We start from the raw sequence: 12679 nt of genomic DNA, 5'->3' as shown, positions 1-12679 counted from the left end.
GTCATATCTTTTAGATGGCATTCACTTCAGTTATACATTGTGTGAATCATTCAGTGCTTAATGAAAATGGAGAAAATGGAGCCTATTTACTGAGTGGTTGCAAACAGCATCTAGGCATGTTGGACGACAGTTTGAGACCAGAAAATGAAGCAAGAACTATAAATATTTTATTGGCAAGTCATACCTGTAACAAAAGGGGCACATGAACAGTAGGCATTACAAGACTGACCATTTTTGAAATGTTAATAGAAAAACATTGAAATAGGTGGGTCCTTGGGACCTACTCATACCTGAAACCTAACATTAATATTGAAAAGCTTCTCAGGTACAGTACTACATAGGCTAAAGCTTATGGCTTCTCTTTGCTAAGGGTTGCATCCTATACCTTAAAACCTGAACACCTAACTCAAATTTCCACAGAAATCTCCCATTGACATCGAGGCATGATTTAATGCGGCAATCAGCAGTTGAAACCATGCCTTTTCCCGCCCCGGTTTCGGTAAAAAACACACGGGGCTGGGGAAATGTAACCACTCAAATTAATAGACAAAGCTATTGATGCAAAGACTGACCACCAATGATGTCATAGTTATAACCATGTTTTTAGGCTATATAGTGTTTGTTTACATTAACTTTGTTTTCAAATATTGGAGTAAAACAAGCTTATATTTTGGGTTGTGGTGGGGTACAACAGTTGAACTAAGCTCATGAAACACTTATAAAGTTATGTACCCATTGATTCTTGAAGAATATCATTAATCCAGTCCAAAATGAATGTAGCAACTGCAGATTGCCCCTAAAAGCAGAATTCTGCATTATTAAGCGCGTGAGTTTCAAGTTAGGATTCAGCCCAAACTAGCTACAGTTGCTGAAATGTCTTGATTACTCTGGCATGCTATCAGACACAAAATAATGGGTTTTGTCCTGAGTAGAAAGAGAAGGAAGATACCGCTATTGCACAATTAAGAAATGGTCTCTTTTCCAAAGTGGCAGTCTGTTATTTGGTAACAGATTGCCGATCAGATCTGCAGTGTTTTCACCAGCGTTTTATGAAGGCGCCACTTCCGTCCAGCGAGGCGACCAACGGGTCCTTAAGTCAGGTCTCTTCAAGTAGCTTACGGAGATTTCTCTGAATCTGGTTTGGTAGGATTATTGACAGGTTAAAACATGCACTGAATTAATAAAAACACACCTCAAAACAATAGCATGCATGAGAGGCTGATGAGCAGAGAACACTCCCACATTGGCCTCTTCAGTCCCCAACAAGCTCACTTTATGTAACCGAGTGGGGAATGGTTCATACAAAATATGTTATTGGGAAAGCAGAGCTATTGTCCCACTTAATGAGTAGTTGTTAGCTCAGTGACAGAGCTGACTGCATGGCATGTTTGAGCAGTTCCATGGAGCTGACTTGCGTGGCATGTTTGAGCAGTTCCATGGAGTGGCGAGGTGACAATGAAAGAGTATCACACACACACACTCGAGCATGACACAGGAGCTGGGCAAACTCAGACAAGCTAGACTAGTAACTATAAGCTACTCCCAAAAAGTGAACTTTAATGAAGCGGATTAAACAACTTTTGGGAGTAGCAAACAGTGAGCAGATATTGACACTGTCTTCGTTGGCAAGGAAACAAACCTTTTCTAGCTTGAACAGGTTTGTAGACAGCTCCCCATAAATTTCGGCATTAAAGTCGACCTGCGATCTGTGATGCACAACGTTTCTGAAACAAAATATGCTCTGAATTAGCCGTCGTATGAATTCAGATTCAGCTCATTCCTATAGCAAGACGCAAATGAAAGACCACAAATGCAAAAGGTCAATTTTACTGTATCCCGTCATTAGAATACATGTACGTATTGTAAAATAGCCTTTAAACACCTAAAGAAATTAACATTTAGATTGTATGGATTTTTAACACAAGTGAGTTTACAATTTTCTATGGAAAAGTCAGGAAATGTTTGGAAAAATTACATCAAAACATGCATATTACATATATTTATAACATGATAAAGAATTACAGTTTCTTGACTGACAGTCATTCTTCGGGTTTTCCAACAGTTTGTGATGTCAAATTCCAGGTTTATCATGCACTATAACACTATCTACTGTATACCACGGATACTAGGACTGGATTCGCATTGCAATTGTTCATCTGTTAACAAATTCCCATTGATGCTCTGTTATCTCAGACAAAGCTGTTGTGAGTGTTTAATGGCAGCTCTTACTCGTTGTGTGCATACTCCCCCACGGAACTCAACGAGTTCAGCCGCTTCTCAAGAGCCACAATCTTGAAGGCCATGTAACACGAAGACAAGACAAGGACACTAACTCTGCAAAGACAACAAAACACGTCACGCACCCCGATGAGGGCTGGAATCTACAGGAACCCATTGGCGTTCAATAAGAAACAAGTATTTCCAATTCAACTCCCATTGTTGAATCATCTCCTACAAGACAAACAGTCACAATTCCACAACCAAGTTAACACCCAAGGCAGGACAAAACACCCAGTTCACTTAACTTGTTTTGACATGCCTGGCGACAAGTGAAATTATTAGATTAGCTACAAAACTTGTCAGATGGCCTCGACACCCCCTTATGACTCATAATGAGAGGATACTCACAGGAACAAATAGACGAGTAGAAGGGTGTTCAATGACACTGGCTGTAGCGATTTCACTTTGTGTACAACACCCTGGGCAGGCTTGGTCGGCCCTACAGATAAGACAGGATTAGTGCACAGGTCAGCAACACAGAGGACCGGACTTAAATCCAAAAAGACGAAGCTAAACAAATTAATTAACACTTGCAGAACTACATCTTTAAGATCTTATCCTTCTATTAATTTTTATATTACAATCTGTTGTACTTTTCAGATTCCATTCCCTCTGGAAAATGATAGAAGCCAAAGGATACCAGGGAGAGAGAATGCAGAAGTATTTAACAGAGTCTAGCCATTTCCATTGCACCACGCTCATGCATAAGGGGGCCTCACCGTTCTGGTGAGCGGCTCCGTGTTTTTGGTTGGGGGTCTGGAGGTGGATGTCTGCGTGCACCGCCACCTCTCCATTCTTCACTGCGCTCAGGAACGTGTCTGGGATGCTGGGGAACTCTGCAGAAACAAACACAGATTGCTCTCTGAACACCACAAGTCATTTAATATTTGAACTCATTTCCTTTCAATTCAACATGCCTAACTACCAACATTATCAGATGTGGTCTTGTTAATTGGTATCAAGACCAGGTCACCTGTGCACAAACTAAACCATGTTAGCCCACTGAGCTAAAGCCAAGGCATTCGCTCAGGGAGCTAAGATGAGTCTTCAGGTCTCAGGCAAGATTACTCTTCATGTGCGCGTGGCTCACCGAACCATCTGTGTTACACTCAGCCTTCCAATAAGCATATGCAGTGAACAGGTGAAAGGATATACAGCTCTCTCATTGATGTATGTACTAAGACTGATTTGTCTATAGCCAATTAATCCCAATTACTTTTTTAAATAGACGTTATTGATTTTCTTAAACAAACCATAAAATCATGACTGTATCAACATGTAAAAAGTAAATCGTGTCTGTTCAAATACAGCTGAACTCAAGCCTACGGACTACAAGAAAAAGTGAGCCTGTACAGTACAAGTTTGACGACTGCTGTGTCTGGGCAGAGAAGCTGAACTAACTGAAAGCCTCTGATTGCACCTCCCAGTCCAACTCATGACTCAGTAATAACTAATCTATTAGGTTATTAGAAGCTGTGAGAGTACTGCTCTTTTCTAAGCTGTATAGATAAGACTACATACTCAGGGGCAATTCCTTTCTCTTTCTAATCACCATCTCGCAAGGTTTATTTCTGTCTCTATGATGTTGCATCTGTCTGTCTATTGTGTATGATGATTGTCTTGTTTTTCACAAGGTGGAGGGTTGGACTTCCCTGCCATCATAAAGGGAGAACCCACCCGTAATTTTCTCATAGTCTGGGGTCTGGGAGCCTGAGCTGCTGGTCTCCAGCATGTCTTGCCTCCTCTGGCACACAACCCCATCCAGGTCTGAGAAGTCTCCAGAGAAATCCTACACACAGAATATTTACATTAATTTTGTCCATACAGTTGATCCCATTGAAATAAAAACATTATTGAATATAAATGAAACTTTGTCCAGACACAGAGGGTACAGTAGAACCATTACATTACACACACACCCCCTATGCTGTATGGTCATAAAAGAAGAAGATTTAGGAGAAAGGAGAAAGGCAACTGTCTTAGTACTGACCAGAGGAAGTGAGGAGGGACAATCGGCTATGAAGCTGTTCTCAGCAGAGGAAGTAATGAGGCTGCTCCCTGTATTGTCCCCCTACAATGGTGTTCAATGAGTTAGACTTGAAAAGTAAGGCCGGGACGATACCAGTATCGCAATACTCATTAGTACCGTGGCAAGGAAACAAAAAGCGTATTCAATTTCTTCAGGAAAACAGCCCGAATGTTGTAAACAAACATCATCCAGTCACATGTATTTATTTCCCAAGCTATAGCACACAATATTTTACATAGAGGAAGTTTTTAAAGGACCAAAGAGTTGCTCTACTTAGTGTTTATTTTTTTCCATGGCAAAAATGTACTTTGATACTGGTATCGTCACAGCCCTATGGAAAAGTCCCTGTTGCAGTCTAATACAGTATTATGACAACAGAAAGAACATGTTTAACCTCAGTGCTAATGTTATCTGTAAAACAACACAGAATAAGACTATTTAAAATGTCACAACAATGCATTAAAGAAAAGAGGACAAGGAGGAAGAACTTACATCCAGATGAACGCAGACGGATTTCAGAAGTTTATAGGTTGTATCTCGGGATAGGAATGATGCAAATACGTGCTGGAAAACAGATTTTAAATAATGAATTATAATGACAATAATGAAAAATAATAAGTGTTATTAATTAAGACCAAACTTGACAGTTGAATATCTACAAATAAAACTGGTCATACCCGCTTGTTTGTGGATGTGATAACGAGTGCATTTGGAACCAAAATGGCAGTTTTTGTCTTCTTGATAAGAGTCACAGAGAGTACAGGAATAGCAATCTGGGAAAGGGAAAGCAAACATTATTTCACTTCAACTATATTTCAGTGAATGTCTTGTTTGAACCTCTTTTCCTAGAGAGACCAGCAAGGAGAAACAGTCAATAAAAAGTATTATTAAAAACATTTATAGCAAATTGTTGACATTGAGTCAGTGAAACACACCTCCTGGTCTACAACCTTCAGTTCATTAGTAGGAAAGTCAACTCCTGATAAATGTAACGACTCAGAATTGTAATGATAGTGTGTGCACTAAACTGGGGCTTGCAGTTATCAGGAACAACAATGTAATTAAATCTAGACTGGAGGAGTAATGACTATAATATTCCATTGTTATACTGTACCTTAGTATCTCTGCCGAAGACTTTGGAGTGGAAACATATCCAGTTATCAGACACAAACATTTTGCCCTGATACAGCATGTCTTTCTGCAGTGCACAGGTGTAACCTGAGAAGAGGCATAGCAGAGGATGTCAGGCAAAATCTATTCTGCACAAATGACAAGACTGTGTGGCTTATTTTCAAGTGAAAGAAGAATGCAAATCGTATGTATTTTTATAAACAAGAGGAAACTGGAGAAAGTCACCCTATGGCTTTTTAACTTTCATTTAAATTGAAGACTACGCCACTTACTTTGTTTCAGTAACTCATCCTTGCTGATTTCTTTGAATATTTTATGGTACTGGGCATTTGTCTTGGATATCTGCAAGAGAAAACAATACATCCAAATGTTGATAAATGTGACCTTTTGAACTGTATTACTTTCTTTACCTCCCTTTCCAAATGACCAAACGTATTGATATTGAGGTGCATGTGCAACTAGGTAATGTCAAATACGAGCATCCATATAAAGATCATTAGGGGTGTGTAGACTTAAAGCTACAATCTAACTTTTTGGGCGCCTCGACCAAATTCACATAGAAATTTAAGTTAGAGATCTGTCATTCTTATTGAAAGCAAGGCTAAGAAGTGTTCTATGTGCACTATTTCTATGCTTCCCATTTTTTAAGTTTCGTTTTTTGGATCTTTTACTTTCACAGCTGAAAATACAATATTTTTGGTGACGGAAAATATATTTCACAGCGGTTTAGATGGTACAATGATTCTCTACACAATGACTGCTTGTTTTGTCAAACAGAAATTAGGCGCACTATTAGAATGTTTTCAACCAGGAAATGGCAGAGTGAGTTCTGCATATTGCACCTTTAACTTGGTCAAGATACTTTACTCACAAAACTCTAGTTTTGCAAGTCAGCTGCTCAGCCATTATGCTAATTCCAAACAAACATACACACATTGTGGAGACCAATGGAAAATGTGATTGTGTGGGTGGCCCGATATACAGTATAAACACACCTGGCTGGACTGGGATTTCTTTCTTCCTTCAAACTTAGTTTCACCGTCACTTGGAGTTTGCATTGGGGAAGGCAGCTCCACAGCCTTAAATCTGAAAAAGGGGACAAGATTAACACACAAGCACAGTAGCAACCCATACTGCAAGTGATTGGTACAAAAACAATAAATGTAGACAGACAACTTCAATAGCCAAGTCAACTTGTTTTGGACAATTCTAAGTTCTTACTGTCAATGACACGTCCACTTTGACTCCCATTGAAATGAAATATTGTTTCCCCTAGATCTACAGCAGTGAAAAAGACGAGCAACTCCCATGAGGACAGCCAGCCACATCCCTTGCAGCATGGTTATGTAAAGTGTGTTGTTTATACAGCAACGTCAAGGTTCGTCAACACAATACTCGGCCAAGCTTCGTAGGCCACAAAACAGGCCAAAATGTTTTGAAATGGAAAACAAATTGGCTTTTCTTATTATTCAAGCAAAAGAAGAACCTCCTGTTTCAAAACAGTTTCTCCTGATTTGCAGCTAATGAACTCGATCCAGGTGTGGATCACATAACAGCCCCAAACAGTGCAGTCTGATGTATTAATCAATAACATAAAACTGTGTTCTAGCGCCATCGAATGTGGTCAAGGATTAGAGAGTTGGTAATCTACACTACCGTTCAAAAGTTTGGGGTCACCTAGAAATGTCCTTGTTTTTGAAAGAAAAGCACATTTGTCAATTAAAATAACATCAAATTGATCAGAAATACAGCATAGACATTGTTAATGTTGTAAATTACTATTGTAGTTGGAAACGGCTGATTTTTAATGGAATATCTACATAGGTGTACAGAGGCCCATTGTCTAATGATCTATTAGCCTTTTAAAATGATAAACTTGGATTAGCTAACACAACGTGCCATTGGAACACAGGAGTGATGGTTGCTGATAATGGGCCTCTGTACACCTACGTAGATTTCCCATTTAAAATCTGCCGTTTCCAGCAACAAGTCATTTATAACATTAACAATGTCTACATTTCTGATCAATTTTATGTTATTTTAATGGGAAAAAAATGGCTTTTCTTTCAAAAACAAGGAAACTTCTAAGTGACTTTTAAACAGAAGTGTATATATCCAAGTTACAAAACCTCACATGTATTGTATCACAACAAATTGGTATGACAACAATGGCTAAAGCATTGTTTCTCCATCCCTAGGGGATCCACAGGTGGTGCACATTTTGTTCTAGACCAGCACAAACTAACTTGATCTACGGACACTAAACTAAGAAGGGGATTGGAGATTATAGTTTAATCAAATATGTCAGTGCTGGGCTAAAACAAAACATGTGCACCCTATGTGCTAGAACAGACAGTTGACCATTTTACCACATATTCACATCATTACACATAATACATGATTTCTGGTATCTGTAAGTCTCACTTCATGAGGGGCGGTTTCTTCCTGCTCTCCGAGAGGTCTGACTCAGTGTCCATTGACACCTGAGTGTCCCCAGCAGACCTCCCACTGGCACTCCTCCTGGGCCTGTCCTCTCCTCCATTCGCTGCCTCCGACCTGGACACAGTAGTGTGACAGTCAAACATGATATGTTGTAGCTAGCTAAACTTATGTCGTTTCTCCATTCAGACCTGTAGAGATATATTATTAAAACGTTTAGCCTCAAGTGATGGGAAGGAAAACAGCAGGGCAGAAGTAATACAAAGATCTGGCACCTTTTGATGTGGGACAACAGTCCGTAGAAGAGGGTTTCCTTCTTTATGAACATGGACATTGATTCAACTAGCTACCTATCATTGGGAAATCATTTAACAAAATCCCCATTAAAACTCTTTCAAAAAGAGGATCAAATCTGTCTGAGCATTGATATTGCACATTTACCAATGTAGCCTGTAGTTTTTGGAAATCGCAGTCAACTTTAGTTACTGAAGTCATACAATCTTTATTAACCTTTGAAAACCATACATTAAAATGCAATCAACAATTATCACTGCTGTCAACCTTAGCCAGCAAGCAACACTGAACAAAAATTTAAAATGCAACATGCAACAATTACAAAGACTGTACTGATTTACAGTTTATTGAGTTGATCAGGCTGTTGATTGTGAACTGCAGCCCCACTCCTCTTCAATGGCTGTGCGAAGTTGCTGGATATTGGTGGGAACTGGGATCCAGAGCATCCCAAACATGCTCAATGGGTGACATGTCTGATGAGTATACAGGCTATAGAAAAACTGGGACATTTTCAGCTTCCAGGAATTGTGTACAGATCCTTGCGACATAGGGCCGTGCATTATCATGCTGAAACAGCGGATTAATGGCGTGACAATGGGCCTCATTCAAATTGCCATCGATAAAATGCAATTGTTGTCCGTAGCTTATTCCAGCCCATACCATAACCACACCACCACAGGGCACTCTGTTCACAACGTTGACATTAGCAAACCGCTCGCATCTTCTGTAACAGTATAACTTTAGACCGTCCCCTCACCCCGACACTGGTGCGAACCAGGGACCTTCTGCACACATCAACAACAGTCACCCTCGAAGCATCGTTACCATCGCTCCAAAGGCCGCGGCCCTTGCAGTGCAAGGGGAACCACTACTTCTAGGTTTCAGAGCAAGTGACGTAACCGACTGAAAGGCTGCTAGCGCGCACCACCGCTAACTAGCTAGCCATTTCACATCCGTTACACTTGCAATGGAAACATTTACTGTTCAATAATCAAATGAAAGCAAACAGGGGTGTAATCATTATGCTGATTCTGTTGCAAATACGTTTTGCAACATAAACCATTTATTCCAAATGGAAAACACAAACAATCGTTTCTGTTGGACAAATTCAGGTAGGTCCCTCCCCGTTTCGTTTGCGCAGTTCGCTTCGGTTTAGTTCTTAGCGGTTATGAATACACCCCAAAGAAAACAGTACAAAACAACGAGGGAACTACCTGAATTTGTCCAATAGAAACTCGTTTTCATTACAAAACGGTTTCTATTTGGAGTAAACAATTTGTTGCAAAACGTTTTGAAACAGAATTGGCGCAATGAACTGATTGGACATACTTAACTGGCTGATTAAGACCAAATAGTGCCACGCGTCAAATGTTAACGATATCCCCCATCAGAATGACGACAAATAATCTTGATTGTGCATTTGCGAAACTTAACTAACTAGGTAGACAAACATTGGAGGAAAATCCATTGGGACGACGTCAACTTTAGTTCTCCAATTCCATGTCTTTAAAATTGAAAACACTGTTCGCTTGCTAACGTTAGCAGTATAGAAATAACTGCATAAAAAAATACACAAACTATCATAACTTCGTGTGAGGTTGCTTCCAAATTAAACGCAAAGTTTATCGACAGGGGTCGGGAAAGCAAGGACTTAACTAGCTAACGTTAGCTAGCTATGCATCAACAACAAAAGTGGTTACATGGCTAACTTGCAAGCTTACTAGGCCCCCGGCCTTGCGCTGTGCTGAACTGAAAACATACAAACTTACGTCGATTGGATCCCTCTCGGATCTTTTCTGACCGGTTTGACAGACTTTACAACTTGTTCTGGCGTAGATAACGGAGTTAGGTCTCTGTCCGGTTGTTCGGTCATAAGTACCATCTCTTGAGGGACAGCCTGGATTCGCTTTCCTTAACAGTTCCCTAACTCCGTAAAAACTTTGGCAGTGACTCCGTCCTACGCCAAGGAGGGGTTAAATTTGGGAAGATCGTTCGATACCCGGGACACTATGTGGAGGTAGGGCATGGAAGAGGGGGTGGGTTGATCTGGTAGCCCGAGTGGGGGCAACCAAACATGGCACTGCGCTGACATTAATCACTTTATTTCAGGACAATATAAATAAAGCCCTCACTTACACCCCCGCCTCGTTTAGTTTCTAATTTACTCCCCCCTTTCCTTCTTATCCCTTCCTCGCTACTTCTCTCCCCTAATTTCACAATGGCACAGGGCAGTTGCTAAATGCCGCCATCGTGTGTCGAATAGGCAGACACAAATACATTTTTTGAATATATTTTTTTTCCACCTTTATTTAACCAGGTAGGCAAGTTGAGAACAAGTTCTCATTTACAATTGCGACCTGGCCAAGATAAAGCAAAGCAGTTCGACACATACAACAACACAGAGTTACACATGGAGTAAAATAAACATACAGTCAATAATACAGTAGAAAAATATGTCTATATACAATGTGAGCAAATGAGGTGAGATAAGGGAGGTAAAGGCAAAAGAAGGCCACGGCGGCGAAGTAAATACAATATAGCAAGTAAAACACTGGAATGGTAGATTTGCAGTGGAAGAATGTGCAAAGTAGAAATATAAATAATGGGGTGCAAAGGAGCAAAATAAATAAATACAGTAGGGTAAGAGGTAGTTGTTTTGGCTAAATTATAGATGGGCTATGTACAGGTGCAGTAATCTGTGAGCTGCTCTGATAGCTGGTGCTTAAAGCTAGTGAGGGAGATAAGTGTTTCCAGTTTCAGAGATTTTTGTAGTTAGTTCCAGTCATTGGCAGCAGAGAACTGGAAGGAGAGGCGGCCAAAGGAGGAATTGGTTTTGGGGGTGACCAGAGAGATATACCTGCTGGAGCGCGTGCTACAAGTGGGTGCTGCTATGGTGACCAGCGAGCTGAGATAAGGGGACCTTTACCTAGCAGGGTCTTGTAGATGACCTGGAGCCAGTGGGTTTGGCGACGAGTATGAAGCGAGGGCCAGCCAACGAGAGTGTACAGGTCGCAGTGGTGGGTAGTATATGGGGCTTTGGGGACAAAACGTACGGCACTGTGATAGACTGCATCCAATTTATTGAGTAGGGTATTGGAGGCTATTTTGTAAATGACATCGCCGAAGTCGAGGATCGGTAGGATGGTCAGTTTTACGAGGGTATGTTTGACAGCATGAGTGAAGGATGCTTTGTTGCAAAATAGGAAGCCAATTCTAGATTTAACTTTGGATTGGAGATGTTTGATGTGAGTCTGGAAGGAGAGTTTACAGTCTAACCAGACACCTATGGCCCTGTACCACGACGATACCCCCGGACAGGGCCAACTAGGCAGGATATAACCCCACTCACTTTCTCAAAGCAAAGCTACCACACCAACGAAGGGATATCAACTAACCTACTACCCCAAGACAAAGTTGAGTATAGCCCAGGAAGATCTCCCACCAGTGACTAAACCCACTCAAATCGAGTAGTGAAAAAGCCTGTCAGGACAGGAAACACCACTCCTAGGGAGGGCATGGGAGAGCACTAGTAAGCCAGTGAAACCCGTAATAGGGTCAGATGCAAAGAATCTCAGTGGAGAGAGGGGAGCCAGCCAGACAGAGACATCAAGGGCGGATTGTCACTCCAGTGCCTTGCCTTTAACCTTCACACCCCTGGGCCAGACTACACTCAAACATAGGACCTACTGAAGAGATGAGTCTTCAGTAAAGACTTAAAGGTCGAGACCTAGTCTGCGTCTCTCACATGGATAGGCAGACCATTCCATAAAAATGTAGCTCTATAGTAGAAAGCCCTCTTGAAATTCTAGGAACAATAAGGAGGCTTGCGTCTTGCAACCATAGCATACGTGTAGGTATGTACGGCAGGACCAAATCGGAGAGATAGGTAGGAGCAAGTCCATGTGATGCTTTTTAGGTTAGCAGTAAAATCTTCAAATCAGCCCTAGCCTTAACAGGAAACAGGTGTAGAGAGGCTAACACTGGAATATGAGTAATATGATCAAAAGTTTGGGTTCTAGTCAAGATTCTAGCAGCCGTATTTAGCATTAACTGAAGTTTATTTAGTGCTTTATCCGGGTAGCCAGAGAGTAGAGCATTGCTGTAGTCTAATCTAGAAGTGGCAAATGCATGTGTAACAGTATAACTTTAAACCGTCCCCTCGCCCCGAAACGGGCGCGAACCAGGGACCCTCTGCACACATCAACGATGGTCGCCCACGAAGCATCGTTACCCATCGCTCCACAAAGGCCACGGCTCTTGCAAAGCAAGGGGCAACACTACTTAAGTCTCAGAGCAAGTGACGTAACTGATTGAAATGCTACTAGCGCGTACCCGCTAACTAGCTAGCCATTTCACATCCGTTACACATGGATGAGCTTTTCTGCAGAATTTCTGGACAAAAACTTTGTGATTACGAAAATGGAAAATAGCTACCCATTAAATATTTTTCATGTGCTTGTAAAAAGAGAGATCAGGGTCCAGAGTAACACCGAGGTCCTTCACAGT

The 12679-nt window shown here is 41.1% G+C and overlaps 1 protein-coding gene across 1 annotated transcript; it reads right to left on the bottom strand.

Annotated features, from left to right (window-relative positions):
* Positions 1-145: 145 nt before the first annotated feature.
* On the bottom strand, positions 146-10301 carry LOC129818322 (GRAM domain-containing protein 2B). Its single transcript, XM_055874091.1, has 14 exons — positions 9943-10301; positions 7865-7996; positions 6436-6526; positions 5713-5782; positions 5424-5527; positions 4987-5082; positions 4802-4873; positions 4271-4351; positions 3958-4069; positions 3000-3116; positions 2629-2719; positions 2230-2334; positions 1640-1724; positions 146-1135 (listed from the first exon to the last, which is right to left on the bottom strand). Exons 1-14 carry the CDS (start codon positions 10053-10055, stop codon positions 1097-1099), a joined length of 1308 nt encoding a protein of 435 aa, XP_055730066.1. The 5' UTR covers positions 10056-10301; the 3' UTR covers positions 146-1096.
* Positions 10302-12679: the final 2378 nt, after the last annotated feature.

The sequence above is a fragment of the Salvelinus fontinalis genome, chromosome 21 (genome assembly GCF_029448725.1).
Source record: "Salvelinus fontinalis isolate EN_2023a chromosome 21, ASM2944872v1, whole genome shotgun sequence".
NCBI classification, from domain to species: domain Eukaryota; kingdom Metazoa; phylum Chordata; class Actinopteri; order Salmoniformes; family Salmonidae; genus Salvelinus; species Salvelinus fontinalis.
Note: the sequence above shows the minus strand (reverse complement) of the source record. Positions and strands in the feature narration are given on the sequence as shown.

Bases quoted from the DNA above. Each gene is read 5' to 3' on its own strand.
- LOC129818322 (XM_055874091.1), bottom strand. From the start codon at position 10,055: ATGGTACTTATGACCGAACAACCGGACAGAGACCTAACTCCGTTATCT. The intron at 4,070-4,270 runs GTCAGTACTAAG...TTCTGTGTGTAG, and splicing joins GTCCCTCCTCACTTCCTCTG to GATTTCTCTGGAGACTTCTC. The intron at 1,136-1,639 runs GTTTGTTTCCTT...CTACCAAACCAG, and splicing joins ACCTGTTCAAGCTAGAAAAG to ATTCAGAGAAATCTCCGTAA.